General features: G+C 44.6%; 4 protein-coding genes and 1 pseudogene across 4 annotated transcripts; 2 read left to right on the forward strand and 3 right to left on the reverse strand.

Moving 5' to 3' along the window:
• LOC101785520 overlaps window positions 1-3,840 on the forward strand; it is a 6,788-nt pseudogene extending 2,948 nt beyond the window's left edge.
• Window positions 3,841-3,957: 117 nt separating this feature from the next.
• LOC101767861 lies at window positions 3,958-7,247 on the reverse strand. Its single transcript, XM_004966424.2, has 7 exons — window positions 7,036-7,247; window positions 6,782-6,955; window positions 6,185-6,256; window positions 5,920-6,107; window positions 5,031-5,446; window positions 4,773-4,957; window positions 3,958-4,611 (listed from the first exon to the last, which is right to left on the reverse strand). The coding sequence occupies exons 1-7, from the start codon at window positions 7,052-7,054 to the stop codon at window positions 4,244-4,246; spliced, it is 1,422 nt and encodes a 473-aa protein (XP_004966481.1). The 5' UTR covers window positions 7,055-7,247; the 3' UTR covers window positions 3,958-4,243.
• A 548-nt stretch (window positions 7,248-7,795) lies between these two features.
• On the reverse strand, window positions 7,796-9,936 carry LOC101768670. Its single transcript, XM_004966426.3, has 4 exons — window positions 9,731-9,936; window positions 9,523-9,620; window positions 8,974-9,228; window positions 7,796-8,159 (listed from the first exon to the last, which is right to left on the reverse strand). Exons 1-4 carry the CDS (start codon window positions 9,849-9,851, stop codon window positions 8,004-8,006), a joined length of 630 nt encoding a protein of 209 aa, XP_004966483.1. The 5' UTR covers window positions 9,852-9,936; the 3' UTR covers window positions 7,796-8,003.
• Window positions 9,937-10,919: 983 nt separating this feature from the next.
• Window positions 10,920-14,194, reverse strand: LOC101769076 (DDB1- and CUL4-associated factor 8). Its single transcript, XM_004966427.4, has 5 exons — window positions 14,028-14,194; window positions 13,375-13,626; window positions 13,116-13,259; window positions 12,331-13,041; window positions 10,920-11,520 (listed from the first exon to the last, which is right to left on the reverse strand). Exons 1-5 carry the CDS (start codon window positions 14,121-14,123, stop codon window positions 11,260-11,262), a joined length of 1,464 nt encoding a protein of 487 aa, XP_004966484.1. The 5' UTR covers window positions 14,124-14,194; the 3' UTR covers window positions 10,920-11,259.
• A 187-nt stretch (window positions 14,195-14,381) lies between these two features.
• Window positions 14,382-18,343, forward strand: LOC101769484 (serine/arginine-rich splicing factor SR45a). The gene is made up of 7 exons (XM_004966428.3): window positions 14,382-14,537; window positions 14,663-14,682; window positions 15,760-15,900; window positions 16,694-16,796; window positions 16,871-17,020; window positions 17,535-17,580; window positions 17,752-18,343. Exons 1-7 carry the CDS (start codon window positions 14,535-14,537, stop codon window positions 18,111-18,113), a joined length of 825 nt encoding a protein of 274 aa, XP_004966485.1. The 5' UTR covers window positions 14,382-14,534; the 3' UTR covers window positions 18,114-18,343.
• The last annotated feature ends 818 nt before the right edge of the window (window positions 18,344-19,161 follow it).

The following is a 19,161-nucleotide window of genomic DNA, read 5'->3' on the forward strand; positions in this document are numbered from 1 at the left end:
GGGGGGGGTGGGGGGGGGGGGGAGTTAGTTTACACAAATAATGTTATTTTTCTTGTCTAAAAGATGGATTTCGTTTTAGCCAATACAAACTCTAGTTTTGTCAACAGTGTCTAATGTTTAACAGGCCTATTTGGAGTGGCCCTGTGGGCTACCTGAACTTACAGTTCCTAATGATCCATACTAATTTCATGTCATGCCTTCCTGTTTTTATAGGCTGAAGTAACACAAAGACTTGCCAATGCAAGGGAAGCAGCAAATCGACCAATTGTCACAGCCATGAGGATCTTGCCAAAAAACTTCAGGTATGTTTGTTAGCTCCTCCATTTCTTTTGAGCCTTGCTATCTTGTACAGTTCTACTGAACCAATAGAGCTTTCTAGTTCACTTTCAATGGATAATATTTTACTTTGGTTGTGACATGCATGAGACCAGATTTACCCTGGGGTGCTAATGTATAAAAATGAAAATGCTCCACCAGCTGTGTGGAAAATTCTTTTAGCCTATTGTACCATTGTAAGTGACAAGTGGAGGCAGACATCACCCACTTGTTTGTCAAATGGTGAACAACAGTAGATACATATCTAACTTTCAAATTTGAAACAAATACGCTGACTGAGGATAATCTGTGGTTTCAACAGGAAGCCATGGATATAAATAAAAGGTCGTCTTCAGGTGAGTGGATTCATCTCTGTAAAGCATACCAGATTTGCCCTCCGTTGTGGTGATTACAGTGTATAATGTTGTATCCCTTGACAGGAACAAGGTCTTCGGATGCTTCTGGCAAGCGAATGCGGGAGGTCGCATGCCCTATCTGCACTGTCCACCTTCAGGTCTATTGTTGTGGCAATTCTTTTAAGATTTGCCTAGTGCCCGTTTGAGATTCGACATCTGAACATGGCACGACAAATTTACCTTGCTTCAGGTCCAAGTTCCAACTTCTGGTTCAGAGACGATCGAGTGCGGCGTGTGTCAGCATCCTTTCCTTGTCAGCGCCCGTTGAGTTCAGCCGTCATGCGGGAGCGTCTTCTCAGATTCACGAACGTAAAGTCTTGTTCAATCGCGCTTGCTGTCCAACTCAGCGATCCGCCGTGTCTACTCTTCATGGAGTCCATTGCAGCGTTCTGTATATGAATGGATTGAATCCTTTGCAAATTTAGTACAGTTATGTCGTGAAGTGAGCAAGGGATGAATAAGAGTGTTTATACCGTCGTCGTCAACTTTGCTGCTGTTACTTGAGAAATCTGTGTAGTGTTAATTGGTATGCCGTCTGATGGAATGTGATTTAATTTGGTAGTACTGCTTTACGTGCAGTTTGCCGTTTGCAATCCGTACGGTTGTCTTATCGGCGTTCTCGTCATTTGCAGTTTCTATACGTCAGAGTGAATTCGAATTTCATCTCGAATCTCAAGTAATTTGAATCCGTCTCAGTTTCTTCCCCTGCTGCTGCTCTCGCACTCGCATAGGCGCATCGGAAGCGAACACGGATATTAAAGCGGATCCGACGGCTGAGAGTCCTCCGGCGGGAGGGGATTTCGAATTCCATCCAGATTCCAGAGCCATCTCCGTTCTCCCCGGCTGCCGCTACCATTCCTCCGCCTCGAAGCATCCATCTCTTTTTTCTCTCTGCAGTGTTGCCGCGGAGCCAAGGGAAGCGTGGGATCACCCAGGGGGAAGGGGGAGAGAGGATGGAGGCGGCGTGGGCGTGCGCGGTGGACCGGGCCGCCGGCATGGCCGACTCCGCCAAGCGCTTCTTCCTCTCCTTCCGCCGCCCTCAGCAGCAGCCGCAGCCGCAGCAGCCCCCGCCGCCGCATCCGAACCCCAACCCCGTAAGCGAACGCGCCCCCTTCTCCTTACGCAGTTCAAATCGACGTCGTAGCGGTAGGGCACTGCCCCGTCTTTGCGTTGCCGGGGATGAGGATGCCGGCGGGTTTAATCACGAGTGCATCTGCAAAGGATAAGCCCAAACTTCCCCTTTTAAACTGATGTAGGGTTTTGTGGAAGCTTAGTGAGAAATTTGTGTGCTTCATGAGTCCTGTTGTTACGTTTTGGGGGCTTCTTTTGCCAGAGAAATTAGGAGCGCAATCATGGTCCATGAACTGCGCCAGCTCGGCTGTTGTGTTGTAGGCTTGCTATCTGAAAGGGATCCATACGTTGTAGGCGTAGTTTAATCGAGTTCTGGATTATAATTGCACTCCCCTTAACAATGAGGCTGCACCACTGCCCTAGGTGACCTGTGATACAAATTGTTTTTGTTGTCAACTCATGTTTTCTTCAATCTGAAGTTCTCTCAAATTTCCTCTTCATAGTCGATTTGCTCCAGTAGTTCCACAAGGACACACAATACGAGTGTTTGCTGGAATAAACAATTGTGGCATTCTAATTCCTCGAATATATTTGCAACATGAAGTGCCTCAGTTACAGTACTGTTTCGGTAAAAAGAAGGCAAGAAGCGTCCGCACTTCTCTTCCCATGCTGTCGTAGTACATGTTCTAATTCTGTCATTCATTTGCCAGCTTTAGGGTCATGGGTGAACATCGGTGTTCAATTGTGGGCTTCTGCTTTTGTTTTTGACTGGCATGTTGTTTGGAACCTCTGATTCATATGCCTTCCATTCTTCCTTTACTTCAGGTAGACATCTTGAAGCGTTTGCAGCGAGAAGCATTCCATGACATCATGCAGCTGAGGGAGAGACAGGAGAAAGTTGAAAGAGTGCTTTCCTTGTTCAAAGCTTCCAAAGTTGGTCCATTTGCAGAAGAAAGCACTCAGGTCAAGGGCGTTATCAATGTCGCTGGATCGCTGTCAAGAGATAGCTCAGAAGCAGAGTCTGGTATTAGTTCACGGTTTGTGTTTCAGACCACAGTTCGGAAGAAGGATTCCCTCTTTGCAGAGCTCGTCACTGATCATAAATACATGTCTCAAGAAAATGATCATATTGGGAGCCCTCTTGTATTGTCAAAGGTGATGTACTTGTCAAATATCAATGACTCATTGTCTGTTGCTGCTGTACCAGTTGGAGCAAGGTGTGATGACTTTTCAACCGATCCAAATCTCCGTGAGGTAATTCCTTCAGACAAGCAGTGATGCCTTCAGTGCTATCCTTTTGCCTGCTAATGTATAAGGTAACAGTTTGCTTGACAGGAACATTGGCTGGCCAGCTTGCGTTCTTCGTTGAGGCCACCTTTGCTGATTAAAAGTCACAAATATGCTGGCGGCCTAATACTAAGATCAAAGAACTTTGCTGTTTCTCTTGCTGAGCTGATTTCAGTAGCTGGGAATCCACTAAATGCTGGTGAAGCTAGCAGATTTTTAACAGAATTTGGGCAATTTTCATATCAAATGCCTGATGACATAAAATTGACCTTGTCTGCTGCCTGGCATGGACCAAGTGTAATTCCTCGGAAGAGGAAACCAACTGCTGGAGGTTGCATTGATGTTGAGCTGAAAATCGACGAGGACTCCAGAATCGGGGCTTGGATTGAGATCAACAGGAAGTCGAACCCACGGTTACTGAGATGGGCTCTCACACTATCAGATACACCGGAGGATGACCTGGGATGGGGTTTGAGCTTGCGGAGAGGGACTGAAGCCAAACCACAACGATTTCAGGTGGAGGGTTTTCTGAATTTGCATCTGGGCAAGAAGGCTGCTGTGCAACCTGGTATCGTGTTCAATGTGGATGGGAGGAGATGCACACCTGCTCTTGTATTCCAATCAAGTTGGTCCTTGTAGGAGCTTTGGTAGATCATAGAATGCAGAAGGAATTGTTTGTATCATGAGGAAGAAAAACATTTCATTTATAAGCACATGATGCATTGCAGCGATTTTGAAGTGTTATTATTTATCTTCTAAGTGTTTTTTTTTGGTATCTCTACCTTTGCATAGAGCATTCCAGATCTGATGGACCATGATTCTTTTATTTGCAACGCAATATTTGTATCGCGCCCGTGTTAAATCACAATTGAAATATGAAGCAGTGATGATTGGTCGTATGATTTCATCAGAACACGAATCCCATTGGTTACATTCCACGTTTCTTTTACAAGTGTGATCGTATGATTTTGCACAGAACTGGAAGCAACAAAACTCCAAGCATTAACCTACAGTACTCCCTATTTTCAGCCGCAACAGAATCTACAGAAAATTACAGGATCTCATCTAAAATCTGTTTAAACAAGATAAAAGAAAAATCAGTGTTCTACTTTGCACAATCACAAAAGAATCAAAGACTACATTTTTTTTCCAGCCTAGCCTGCCGGTGAAATTCTTTTTACAGCAGGGAGTTCCACGGAGCTGAGGTCTGCAGGATATGGAGTCCACAGCCCTAATCCTCCTCTACTCTCCTTCAGTCCCTTCTTCAAAATCTCATCGATTGTTTTGGCCCATTCAACTTTCGAGGAGTGTTCTCTTGTGTGCTTGTGCAAGATGAACAGAGAATTGTACTCACAGTTGGGAAACATAAAGAACTTAAGAGAGTCTCCAAGCCTATGCACCACGTAGCCAAAGCTGATCTGATCACGTGGTGTGAAAAGATTGACCTCGTTGAACCAGAGGCAGCTGAATAAATCGGTCATTGTCGTGTGCTCCCGGATCAGCACCGCACCCTCTGGCACATCTGCAAGTTATAAATGGTCTTATCAGCACTGAAGTGGTAGAACAACGAACCAGTTATGTCAGAAACTGCTACAATTTAGCCTAAGCAACAGGAGCCATTTCAAGGCTGTCTTACAAGACAAATGTATAGAATTTTGTAGGCATATGTGATTTTTCACTCACCGCTAGGCATCTTTTTCTTTGAGCTCCACGGCTCCATCCCCTCATAATAGTACATCTTCATCTGAAGATCAACCAAAGGACGAGCATATCGCTTCCGTCGTTTTATTGCATCACCCTCCTCATAGATGCTCCTATGATGCTTATGGACAGCTACCGCAAAAGTGTATTTTCCACGCCAGAGATATCTGCAAAGAATTTCCATTTCATATCATTGACCAAGCAATATGACATGTCTGAGGTTCCAGTTAGAAAGGTGACCTCTCGAGAATAAGCAGCGGATCAACTATGAGCTCCATTTTCCCATCAATCCAAATGCTATACCAAGCTTGAGGAAATAGTCTGTGTGTTAAAATCTTTGGTATTTTTCCATTCCTTCTAGGTTCATCAAATGGGAGGCGATGCACCGTTATAAGTCGCCATATACCAACCCACTTTCCTCCATTGCTGTCAATTTTGACAGTGGTGTTCTTTTCAATAAAATCAAGAGATACTTCATCTACCACCATCAGGAAGCAGAACAACTTCTGAGACCGGCGACTAATATTCGATGGCTGATGGGGAATGTCATAACCATCAAAAATACCAGAGGCAACAACAAATTTGCATTTCTGTATGTACTTGACATCAACACTATCCATATCTGCACCGCTATTTTTCATAAATCCACAGTGCACCTGAGCATACATCACAAACCAAACACATGTAGCAGATGATTCAGAAGATGAGGAAAAAAGACAAGGTCGTAATAAGCTATCATTAAGAGGGAAACTGTGTACTATTCTTTTGAAAGAATGATGAAAATGCAGGTCATATTTTAAATTATATGCTCAAACAGGCAAGCACTTGAAAATTACACTAACTCGCCACCAAAATACCAACTTCATTGCAGATTCTACTTATGAATGACCACCAAACAGATCTTGGAAAATATTAAGTTGAAGATTGGCTCATTTAGCATTCAACAAAATCTGCAAATACTTCAATGCCAAATGCCTTCATCTACGGAGTAAAAGGAGAATGCAGCTGATCTTTCCACTATTATGCACTTAGCCACTTATTGCCACTTAAATGAAACACTAACGCTTATAAATTAAGAACCAAGCTTACAAGGAAGCTTATACAGTGTAGACATGTAATAAAAGGCTACCTTCATAGTAGAATTCAGTTTAAAGCTTTCCTCCCTCTGTTTCCAGTTTTGACGTCCTCCAAACAGCGGTGAAGGATCTTTATCCTGTTTGTCAATAGTTATATATGATAATTTCTTTATGATTGTGTTGGGAGTCCTCTTTGGAATGGCAACAGCATTTGGATCATCTGCAACAGGTATTGGGCAGCCTGTAGATTGAAGTAAAAAGTGAGGCTATGAAGCAGTCACAGTTTAGTGTCAGAATTTTTTGAGGCACAAGACTTACGGTGGAGTGGTTTCGATGAGAGCCCCATTGAATCCAGCACATTGAGGACTTTACTGTCCTTTTTACAAAGAGCTGCAGGGATGCAAGGCATAGGAAACCATGTCACGATAATGATGGAAGACTAGAATGTATTTAACTCGAGAGTATGTAGTCTAACAAAGATATTCAAAAGATGTAGCATTGAAACTGCATCATATTAGAGGTTTGAGTATTAGAAGAACTATAATTATGGTGTCCATGAGCAAGTAACAGTTCATGAACATTAGCTGTAACTCCCGAAGCAAAAAAAACTTAAGACACCACTGTTCAGTGAACGTGAAAGGAACTAATTGTCGGCGGCATCACAAAAGAACATTAAAACGACCGTGTTGTCCTAAATCCTGATCACTACTCGAGTTAGTTCCAAACCAACGTAAACAAATAACGATGCTACACTGCTGTATCATCAAGCTCAAGGCATAAGTGCATTCCAAACACGAAGCTGGCAGCTACAGAACACTGCTACCGGAACAGCTATGGGCACCGCAATGGGTCGATGGATAACTCGATGCCCTAGGAGAAGCGAGGGAAGCCGCGGGGGGACTGGCTTGGCCTTACCTGAGAGGAATGCGACCGAGGAGCTGCAGGACCAGAGGTGGAAGGCGAGGGCGAGGAGCACGAGCATGGCCCAGGCAATGGCCGACACGAGCACCAGCCGCACGGCGCCCCTGCGCCACACCAGCCGCATCGCCGCCGAGTCCGCCTTCAGCGCCGCCTCCGCGCCACCGCCGCCTGCGACCGAACCCTCAGATCCGAACAGGGAGAGCGATCGCTGCGCCAAATTGGCTGGGTCGGGTCGGTTCAGTGCCTACCTCTGCTTCGCTTCGCCATTACTCTTCCTCCTCCTCCTCCTCCGCCGCCGCCGCCGCTCCCGTGCGAGGCGAAGGTGAAGGCGAGGCGGGGGAGATTTAGGGTTTGGGTGACGCCAGGATCGATCTCTTGTTCGCCAAGTGAAGGAGAAGTGAGAGCGTGCGCGCAAACCAACCCACTGGGATGGAGTGTTGTGAGTTGTGACGAGGAAGAAAGAGCAAGGTTCCTTTGAGACGGCTTGTAATCTAGAGATTTTCAAAAATCTTGATCAAATTCATCACAACCTGAAAAATTCCGACGAAATTCATCACAACCTGAAAAATTCCGACGAAATTCATCACATGTTTCAACCGAAAATATGTTGTACATTCACTGTAAGCGGGGGTTTAGAGCATGGTAGATTCTTTTCGTAGACACCAAACAAAACCACCTCTTTTCTTTTACATGAATCTTGAAATGAACAATATTCTAAAACTTTTTGGGTGAATTTGAGTTGAGTTTGAACCTTCAAGAATTTACCCTTCAGTGTGCACAACTGCTAGACTGATGTTCCAATTCAACACAAACACCTGGAAGGCACCACTCAGTCCCCAGAATTGCACAGGAGACAAGACCAGAGCCTGAAAACAACTGCCTCCAATAATGTACTCCACCCTTTTCAAAAAAAATAAAATAAAAATAATGTACTCCACCCTTTTCAGAAAAAAATAATGTACTCCACAAACCACTGGCGTATATATCATGTTCAGACACCATAGAACATAAGGCCAAATGCATAAACTTCCGTGTCTATTCCATTATCTGCTACCTGTATAAAATTTGCAGCACAAGGTGTGCACTAAGTACAAACAATTATATACATACACCTGTATAATATCACAAGTTCAGGAAGGTACATCTGCTTATTACATACAGCTACACGAGCAAATTAGAACGGCATCATCATGCACTGAAACACAAGGGAGAAGGTTTAGAGAGGGAAGATAGTATCGCCATCCTCGTTATTGTCAAGGTAGTTGAATGGAGCATCCCCTTCGTAGCGGAAGTCTGGACTAACATAGCACTTCATCTCATGAAACAGGTTCAGATTGTCGACCAACTTATGGAATATATTGCAACCACAGCACTGCAATAACAGACCAAAATTCAGCAAATATGGATAAACATGAAAGCAAACAACCAGATAGAAAATGAAGTGCCGGGGAAGGAAACACCCAAATGTGAAAAAAAAAACTTCTTACAGAAATCACACATAGTTTGGAGATAACTATACGTGAGAAATCAAAATTCAGAGTTCATCAAGATAATAATAGAAAAACGCAAGGACAGAGATAACCACATACCAAACTGAGAACAGTGACAAATCATAATCTGGGGAAGTTTGTGCTTGCAAAACAATAGAAGCAACATAGTAATACAGAGACTAAATGGCTAATAGACATCTCGGTTGATATTGGAATGGACTAAAATTATTTAAGTAAATGGATACGTCCAAAACTAAACAAATTAAAGCACACTGCAACCTAGCGCGATATCTGTATAGACCACAAGAAAACTTACATCAGATTATAGCAACAGAACCTCTCTTTTCTCGTAATATCGAGTATTGACTCTCTTTCCGTGAACACGGAAAAGCTTTGCATGTCAATTCTTATAAGGACCAAAATGGATCAGAACAGTAAGTGCCTTAACCTAGCAAGTGGCCTCACTTGGTTGGATTTTCACAAATGGGTCAGAACACTACATATCTAATCCAATACCAAGTGATCGACATCTCTAGGATAACCGAGTTTTTCAAATTCGAACTGTACTGATGCTCAATTTTGATTATTTCTTCAATATTCAGAAGCCTACCTAAACAATATGCTATGAACTAATAACATACCACAGGTTAGAAAATTGTACACAGAACCAGGTTACACTAATCTCAGAATTCATACCTGAACAAACACAGTTCCATCAGTGTAGGCATGAGGATTGATGGCCCTGGTTGTACGCTGCCCGCACACATTGCAGGTGAAGGCCACCCGCATCCTCCGCCGCGGCGATTTTGTGAAGAGCGACCAAGGGAGCGTCGACACCTCCGGCCTGTCCGCCCCACCGGCTCTGCTCGCCGCTGGCGGCCCCTCCATCCCTGATCCCGTCGTCCAGCCGCTCCCCGTGGCAGCGCTCACCACCAGCCCCATGGCCGCGTCCTGCAGATGCAACACGGGGACCATGTCAGCCGACATCGGCATCAATCAGCTTTGATCCGACCATCTGCGGACGGCATGGAGCCGAATCAAAGCAAGAAATTGCAGGAGATCGCGTGAATCTGGTTGTAGAAAGCAAGCCGATCCGAATGCTACAAAAGGACGAGAGAGAAAAAAATGCCCACGAAACGTCCAGAAACGGCATGAAACCGAACGAATCAGGCCAGGGTGCTATCGGATTGCTCCAAGGACCGGGGTTTTCGGGGTCAACCGGCAACCGCCGCGTAGCGTCCGTACCTTGGAGAGCGGCGAGATGGAGAGCCCCCCGTACGGCGCAAGGCTGGTGGGCTCGCGCCCGGGGCCGTTGGCAACCTCCTTGTCGTCGTCGTTGTGGCCTGTAAATGGTGCATGGATGAGGATTGCGCCACTAGAGAGGTCGAAATGAGACGACGCGCATGGAGGAGAGGGGAGGGGAGGGGAGGGATCGGAAGGGGTGAGCGCTTACGCTTGGAGGCGGCGACGGGGAGGAAGACGGGACGGCACCGGCGGTGGAGCGGGGTAGAGGAGAAGGGGAGCGGGAGAGACCGGGAGGTGGTGGCGATCGCGGCGGCCGCGACGGACTCCATGGGCGGCGACGGCGAGAGGTCGAGGTGCGGTGCAGCAGGCGTCAGATTTTTTTTTCCTTGTTCGGGCTGGAAGCCTCCAAGGAGAAATTCAATTCTTTTTAAAGGAGCGGTGAGGATTAAGGGAGGTCGGCCCCCACTTGCACACTTGGTCGGTTTCAGGAATTTGTTTTTTTTTTTACTTTTTATTAAACATAATTCAGCCTAAACACACAGATAGATAGAATCAATAATTTTTTGCAAAGAGATAGAATTAATGTTTTTGTTGCTTTTATTTAACTTGATGACAAGTTGTGAGTGAAGATCAAGAGAGCGGATCAAATGACCTTATTACCCTTCATAAATTATTTTAATTTCATTTTTTGAGGATGATAGCATTTATTTAGCAAGGAGAGAACGGAAGAAATGGGGGGAAAAGTCTAATATTCCTATCATGACATGTACTCCTATTTTGAAAGAAAATGAGAAGGTTAAAATAAAGTATTTTACGAGTATTTTGAATCAAAGAAACTATGTACTACTGAGCACAACACTAGTAGATAAAAAAAAGTTGCTTTAAACAAGGAAAATCATTTCAGGAATTGAATTGTTTTCTTAATACTACTCAGTACAATTTTCGCACGCCGTGCTGATTTCAATGTGTGCATTCTAAGGAGCCATGGAGCATCTATCAAGGGCAAACACTTCTTCACAAACTCTTTTATATGAGAGGATGGAAACTTAGGAAACCTTTGGAACAAAGGGAAAATGGAGGAATTTTGGAGGATTGGAATCCTACAGGCTACATAAAACTATATAAAGAGAGCTCCTACGGATCCTTTGAAATTCCTATAGAACAGCTTGTTCCATAGATTTTGAAGGAATTCTACCAAGAGGTACCTCATGAAAAATTTCCTTCGTATCATTCTCTCATCAAATTCCCGTGTTTTTCCATTGCTCCATCCAAACACCCATTCTTACCGTTTCTCGTGTTTCTTCGATCCATAGGATTCAAGATGTTAGCGCATTCTATCACAACTTTTTTTCCTATCCTGCGCTTTTAGAATCGTGCGTTCCAAAGGGGCTCTAATGTTACATCAAGTATCATGATGCCCAGGGCTGCCTTGTTAGCATGTGTTCTCTCACTGGATAAAGGATAATCGCTTTCACGAGACATTTACACACATTTACACCACGATGCTAGACTATCCCAATTCTGAAGAAAATATATACAGGTGAAAAATGAAAGACTAAGAGTGAAAAGGAACAACAAACAGTAGCCTAGCAGGCGAAATGCAGAGACTACTGAGAATCCTAACTAGCTCACGTTGTAAGCCTGGATTCTCCCAAGATCATCACCTACACTAAAACCAGCATCAGCAGCTCTTGAACTAATAGCTGAGTGCAATCTTCCTTGCCTGTTATGTCGTCGTCAACCATCACTCATATCTCCGGCACTGTTTTCACCATCAACACCTTCTTCAGCACTATCGTCACCATCGTCATCTTCTTCGGCACTGATGTCACCATCGTCATCTTCCTCTGATGATCCATCTTCATCTTCGTTAGATGAATGTCCATCAGCATTTCCATATAAATAGATATCATCCAAGTCCATCACATAATCAAAATCGCCGTTGTAAATTAAGCCATCAGAATCACTGCTGGTGGAGAGCCACATATCTTCCTTGACCTTCAAAAAGTAAGTTCCAAATATATCAAGATTCTAGATCACTCATAAAACAGCACAGAATTTTTGCAACTCTGTTCAAACTTGAAAGTAGGGCAGCAAACAATATCTCCATCAGTGTCAAATAATGGACCAAAAAGGAAAGCAACATTGTTTGGAGGATCATGCGATCGCTCATTGCTACAATGCCAAAATAAAAATAAGTTAAGTTTGCACGGGCAAAGAGAAATTATATTGCACACCCTTTTCATTTTTCATTGAAACAACTGTCCTATTAAAAAGCTTAAACAACAATTTGATTACTATCTTTTAGTTATATGGATGATATGTATGCAGATTTTCATAATATTTTAGATTCTGGTAGTTCGATTGTGACTTCAACAAAAAGAGACATCATTGTAAACCCAATCTACTTTCTAACGTGAAACTGGTCCTCTGTAGCCCTTTTCCTTTTACAGTGAAAATTTCCAGCTCACATTGGATACTTCAGAAGTTCAGATTCACAATGCAAATGAACTCCCCACCCACACAACACACACACACACACACACAAAAGGGGGTAAAGATGAAGCATGTTTGTGTCTGAGTGTGGGGACACTCCAGTTTCATTTTGAACAGATCTCGAGCAAAACTAATTTGTTATGTGAATATTTAGCCATGCCTGCCCAAGACAGTACGACATCTATGACAAGTTTTTCTTTTTTTTTTCCGAACAAAGAACATACGACATTTATGACAGTTGTGCATACAAAGAATATAACAACTAACAAGGCAGGGGAACGATTAGAGATCCAAGTACAACAATGTACATACCTTGTCATCAGTAGCAATGGAGTGGGTTTCACCTTCACCAGGTTCCCAAATCTTAATATCATTATCAATGCCACTGCTTGCAACAACAATTCCAGAAGGGTGCTGTTCGACACAGTTCACAATATGTCTATCTCCGTTCATCACTCTGATCAGCTCCCCATCCTTCTTTCTCCAAATAAATATACGGCCACAGTCTGACCCAGAGGTAACATAATCACAGTTGGGCCCAAGGAAGTTAACCCCCTTAATGGTGTGTTGGTTCGTGTGTCCCTTGAATGCCTTAGGTATAGGCAGCTTATCTCTACAAAAAGGTAAGGGGCCAGTTTCATCCATCAGGAGTCGTTCATCTACCTCAATGTTGTTGAAGTGTAAACCATGCTCTCTTGAGAAAAGGTAGATATTGTCATGACTATAGGATGCTAATAGCTCGCTGGTCTGTGAGTAAGCCAAACCAGTTATTCCATCTTTGTTTTCACCAATCAAATGTGGAGGGCAGAAGTGCTCAGTTGCGAGACCGGAATTAGAATTTCCATCAAGACCAATCTTGCGGGTATCATATATCCTTACATACTCATCTGATCCAGCAACTGCAAAACAACAGGGCTTCCTTGGGTCTATGGCAATAGCAAAGAGTTCGATGTCGTCAGCAGTGAAATGGTCTGCAGTCCTACATCTAAAGAGTTCCACGGCATCTTTCCCCCTGAGGTCAAACTGGAGAGATAACAAAGTCAGCAACAGAAGAATCCAGTAGGGGTAAGAAGAAGCAAAGGGACTCAACAACATACAAGCCACACAGAGCTATCTTCACAGCAGCAGTAGAATGTGTACGGACTTCCTGGTTCAACAGCCAGCCTGTGTACCGCAAAATCTAACTCAACAAGTTTGTCTGTAGTTGCGCAACCCCCTTCCCGTATCTGTGAATGCCTGACCTGTTTCGGTTCATAAATGATGAACATAGCACAAGTGCTTTAGTGACAAAAAAAGCACGATAAACATCAAGATCGTCGAGCTTGTCATTGCCAAGGTAACATAATGTATGCATACCTCACCATCAGCAGCACACGTGACAACGCTCCGGTCATCCGAGAAGGGCATGAACTGCGCGTGGAGCACGTTGTTGCTGTGTCCAGAGTGGAACGAGAAGGTCGGTGCCGCCTCCACCCAATTCCACAGCACGACGTTCCGATCATCCGCCCCGGAGAGGAGGAATCTCCCATCTGAGTTGAAGCTTATCGTGTTGACACAGCCCCTGTGCTTCCGTAGCCTCTTTTGTATGCTGAGAGATTGCACAAAGTCCTGCACACAGCCAAACTGGTCACAAACCTGCTCTCATCCTCTCTGAAATTCAGCAAGCGCATAGATGCAGGGACGGAGGCAATGGGGGTGCCATGGTTCCCCCCATGCCTGTGCCATTCTACTAATTAGCCTTTTATGTTTCTAGTAGCTAAAAAGGACAAAAACCATTACTTAGCACCATTTATTATTTACTTTAGCTCTTTGGACCCTCTCAAGTAAAATTAGTGGCTTCGTCCCTGCTTACAGTATAGATGCAGCAACGCGAAGCCGAATCAAATGCACTAATTTCTCATCCCTATGCCCTAATATTTTTCGAATCCACGGATCAAAGGTTGGTACAAACAGAATTGCGGGCTAATAATCAGAGTACGTGATAAGAGAGGAGGGAGAGGGGGAAAAACCTTGGAGGCCATGACGGCGTTGGCGAAGTGCCTGGGAGGGAGGCCGCCTACCTCGCGCTCCCACAGCCCGGCCATCCTCTTCCTCTCCGGCGGCATCGCCGCCGCCGCCGCCGCCGTTCACGAGGGTTTCCGTTCTCGGCTCCTGCGTCCTTCCCCGTCGATCTGCCGACTTTGCTAGGCAGGGGGAGGAGCAGCAGGCCACTTGTGGAGTGACAGATCCTGGCCGTCCATCGCAAAGCGAACGGTTCAAACTGCCGCGTCCCTTTCCTCGCGCGCATCGGTGTTAACTGGGCTGGGCCTCGTTGACCTGGAAGCCCACCACCACCTCTTTCTTGCGGTCTTTGCCCGACAAATACCACGCGGAACCATTTCGAGCGCACGCCGGAAAGGGGGAGAGGAAGGGGAGAAGCGAACGCGCATCCAAACCCTAGCCCCAGCCCGCGACGGCCGGGAGCTCCACCGCGTCGGTCACCGCCGCCGCCTGCGGCGCCATCCCCGCTTCGCATCATGGTGATTCTCTCCTCCTCCTCCTCGCCGTCGTTGTCCCATTCGTGTTTGCGATTTTTTTTCTCCCCCTGGATTCCATTGATCTCCGCACTGACGCTTCGGGTGTTGCTTCCCCTTTGTCTTTGCAGGCCGATTCCCCGCGCAGGAGGTAACTACGCCGGCTTTGCTTCTCGTATATATGCTTCCTTTGTAATCCTCGCGCGTTGGTCACCCCTGATCTGGCTCTAGTGTTATGGTTTTTCCGATTAGAATCTTAATAGTTTCGTGGCTGCCCTTTGGCTTCATTGGGGGCACCACTGGCAAACTCAGGATCTGTAAAGTATGTAGGAGTACACGCCAGAGGGATGGCGTTGTTGTGATTTCTGTAGTTTGTTTGTCACCTTTGAGTTAAATATTGAGATTGGTTGCATCTTGCTTCTTATGTTTTTTGAGGGCTATGCTAGTTTAGATTGTTGTTCACCTTTTACTAAGGTTAGCTCAGTGTATTTGAATCTGTCGTGTGCATGTTTACCTCCTAAACCTTTAACCAGAAATGATGGCGTTTGTTTGAATCTGGTAGAACTTACTTATTACTATCCAAAGTGTGCATTGTCTAATACTAACTTTGAACAGATTGTTAATACATTTCATTGGTGTTTTTTTTTGGGGGGTCTATCTAGATGTGTCTCAATGTATTTATGAGCTCAGGTTATTTTTGGCGATCCATTCCATGAGCACACTTAAAAGTGCTAAGATTCTCCTTGTATACCTTTTCTTATACTTTTATTCTACCTGTTTCTTGTAAGCGCACTCGACCAATTGCAATTCCTAGCAGGCTTGCACATAGCAGTTTCCCAAAGAAGTTGTTGGTTTATGCCATTGCACACAATTGAGGACAAAGTGACAAACCTCTTCCTCAAAGTGACTGCCATCTAAGTTATATGCATTGTACTCACTCATTGTTTAGAGGAATTCTAGCAACACCACATGGTGGGTTTACAGTTATGGTAAACCACTATGGGAATATACTTCTTCTGTGTTTTTAGTTGAAAGTAACCAATATGGTGTTGTGTCACTGCCATGCTTAGAGAGTTTATTGCCAGAGTTAAATTCAGTTCTGAAATGTATCTACTGTGTTTTGCATGCTAATTTCGAGTTTCAAACTGGTTATTCCTAGCCATCTTACCAGAACTCCTTATCGCAACTACAAGTTTAATATGTGCTAGTGGCAATTTCTTACTTTCAGGTACTCGAGGTCCCCTTCTCCTTACAGCAGGGGACACCCAAAAGCAAGGTCAAGATCACGGTCGCCAGCTCGGTCTCAGTCTAGGTCGCCCGTGCCTGATCCTAGATCTCAGGCGAGGTCAAGATCTAGAAGCCATGAAAGGTGCTCAGTATTCTTCTTTTTGTGTGCTTTAAAATGTTTTCTATACATTATTTTCTTTTTGCTTAATGGAACCTGTGCTCCATCAGTTTTGTATGATTTTCCTTTGTCACTAGAATATTTGAAAACTGGCATGTGTCAATGTGCTCCATCAAGATCTAGAATGTTTGTGCACCATAATTGGTAATTGTATTGCTAGAAGCTAAGTGAGGTTCATAAAGTAATAGCATGTTTCAATGTGGTGAGAATAAACAAATTCTAAAGTATGCTTTCTATTATTATAGTTGTTCCGTATAGTGAGTTATTTAAAGTATAGAGTGTTCAAATGAACCAAATAGATTTGTCATGAAAGTCATATACAATATATGTGGCATGACAACTACACAATGAATGTAAAGAAATGCATTGCTTTGGTAAGTATGTTCTTGTAACAACCAATGTGTCTCATCTGTAATGATTATTTTTTTTTGTATGAAGAAATGGGATCCTATTGCATAACAAAAATGCAATGTCATATGGTAGTAGTTGTTGAAATCAGACAAGGAAACTTTTCATTGATAATGATGTACGCAACAGATTTTGCTACTCGAATTATGTTTTAGTAGTTTGGATGGCATTTAATTTTAATGTTTTAGACTAATGAACTAGTACGAAGAGATGCAGTGGGAAAAAAGAGAAGGGGGAAACAGTGTTTTTACTCAATGAGCTACCTTAAGTTTCCATGCCCTTTAGTTAATGTTAGCTAACAATTTTGCATCTGCTATCTCCACATTCTTAATTATTTCCTGTTTTGCAGGGAGGAGGAGGCTGTTAACCGTGGAAATACTCTATATGTGACTGGACTCTCTTCTAGGGTGACTGAAAGGGAGATTAAAGATTATTTCTCGAAGGAAGGACGGGTTAGTTGACTTCATACAAAGTTTAGCCAAATTTCTCTCAGAAGTATCACATCATAACATCTCTTGTGGACTAGGTGGTTGGTTGCCATGTTGTTCTTGAACCCCATACACGTGTTTCCCGTGGATTCGCCTTTGTCACCATGGACACTGTTGAAGAAGCTGAGCGTTGCATCAAGTATCTTAACAATTCTGTAATGGAAGGTCGAAACATTACAGTTGAAAAGGTAATTGCATCTACCTTCACTAGGGTTGTTGATACTAATAGTGAGACCACATATGTGCTGCGTGTTGACCTGGAAGTTTTTTTTGGCTATTATTCAGAAGATACTGTGCAAGCTATGTGCAGCAATCAAGATTCTGAGTTCATCAATTTCAACTTTAGCAAATACAGCTCCATCAGTGGACAGCCCAAAGAGTTATTATGCACCACAAGATTCACAACAACTAAACGTAGCAATTTTTCAACTAAACCTGAGTGTTCACCTTCAACTAATCAATGGGCATTGCCAACTCATTAGTCAAGCATGTGCGGTGCCATGTGCATAGCAACGTTGGATGTCTGCTAGTTGGAGTTTGGGCTCTTCGTTATTATTTCCTCCCTTGGTCCGTTATTGCAGGGCGTGTATCCATGGATTGTAAGAGAAACTTGTAATTACCTACATGATCCAAGAATGATACTTTTATTCTTATTGTTGCTTGCTTGTAATCTGACTAACTTTGCTCTTTCTGTTGTTTCAGTCGCGCCGTGGTCGGCCAAGGACACCGACTCCTGGAAGCTATCTTGGTAACATCCTTTTAAATCCTTCTGAGAATATTCCTTTTGTCCGTTTCCCTTTCACTTTTGTGATGCCATGTCTTATCACTTAGTGGCCGCTCAGTTGAAATGTTTTTTTCTTGCTTTTAGGATAAAACATATCCTGCATTACCTACTACTTATGCTACATCTTGGTGGCAGGTCACCGGTATGAGCGTAGAGACCGTGGGAGAGGATACCGCCGAGGCTATGGTGGCGGTCGTGATGAGGATTACCGCAATGGCTATGGGTACCGCAGGTCTCCACCTCCCATGTATTCCTACAGGGAGAGTCGGGACTACCCTTCCTACAGGGATACTCGAGACTACCCTCCCTACAGGGACTACTCCCCGCACAGGGGGGACCCGCGAGACTACTATGAGAGCAGGGGTGGGCGCGGGTACTCCCCGCCTCCTTATGGTGGGGGCAGGTCAAGAAGGGAGCGATCAATTTCGCCGTATCGGATGCCAGAGAGAGGCTACGGTGGTGGCCGCCGTGCGGGTGGAGGCGGCTATGATAGGTAAAATGTTTTTGGCACTCCATATTACAATGGAGACCGTATGTCAAAGATGGATGGCCATGGCTTGCTGTTGTGATGGTGGTGGCCCTGCCTCCCGTGACTCTGGGTAGATTGTTGTAGCTGTACTTGCGGACTGTTTGCTGTCTCTCTGGATTTTTTTTAAAAAAATTGTATGAGGACATGTTTGTAGGTTTGCAATGATAACTTCTAAAGAATGACTGGGGACTTGTTCCATTGGGCATCTTTGTACTGTTTGGGATGATGGGGCACAGCAGCTACTACGTGGGCGGGCAGGCTATTATTTGACGCGGCCATAATTCGAATCCTTGAAAGGCGAGAAGGCCCGGAATATTCACCTTAGGACTGGTAGACTGGACTGGTGGTTCGGTGAAGTGGTGAAATGTGAAGGTGAAGGTGAAGGATTGGATTCCATGAGAAGACAAAAGGGCTGCCTGTGGTGGTATGATTGTGTCTGGTGATGGTACTGCAAGTCTGGAGCTCAGCCGAGGCCTGAGGAGGGGTCCTGAATCCTGATGAGCAGCAGAAGCATGTGTTGTAAAAGGCTGCAGCCCAGCAGCAGCAGCACTGGGAAGGGGTGATGATCTTGAGATCTTGTGATTGCACTCTCATCTCATCACCTGGCCCTGGCCTGTGTGGTTTTGTGCTGTTGGACGGATGGATGCTGTGAATTCGCTCGCTATTGGCTCTGCCAGGCGCAGGTGCGGCAAAGGCTAGTAGTGTCCCCCCGCTCCGCCCCGCGGGGATTCTGGCTGGGCAAAAGGAGATGGTGGTGGGTGATTGAGCTGAGGGCTGAGAGAGAGAGGCCGTGTTGAGTTGTTGGTTTGCTCCGTAGGTATCTCATCATTAAGTGACGCCACTTTACCTTTTGGTGAGGTGATTGGATTCGATGCGAAGCAATGCAATGCAAAGAAAAGGTTGCCGTACGTACCACTGACTATAGCAGCAGCTGCTGTCAAAAATATTTTGCTTTTGCGTAAAGGGGCGTGCAGATTTGAGAAAGCAGGCGAAAGAGAGGAGGCAGATTCTTCTGC

This window comes from Setaria italica, chromosome IV (assembly GCF_000263155.2).
Source record: "Setaria italica strain Yugu1 chromosome IV, Setaria_italica_v2.0, whole genome shotgun sequence".
NCBI classification, from domain to species: domain Eukaryota; kingdom Viridiplantae; phylum Streptophyta; class Magnoliopsida; order Poales; family Poaceae; genus Setaria; species Setaria italica.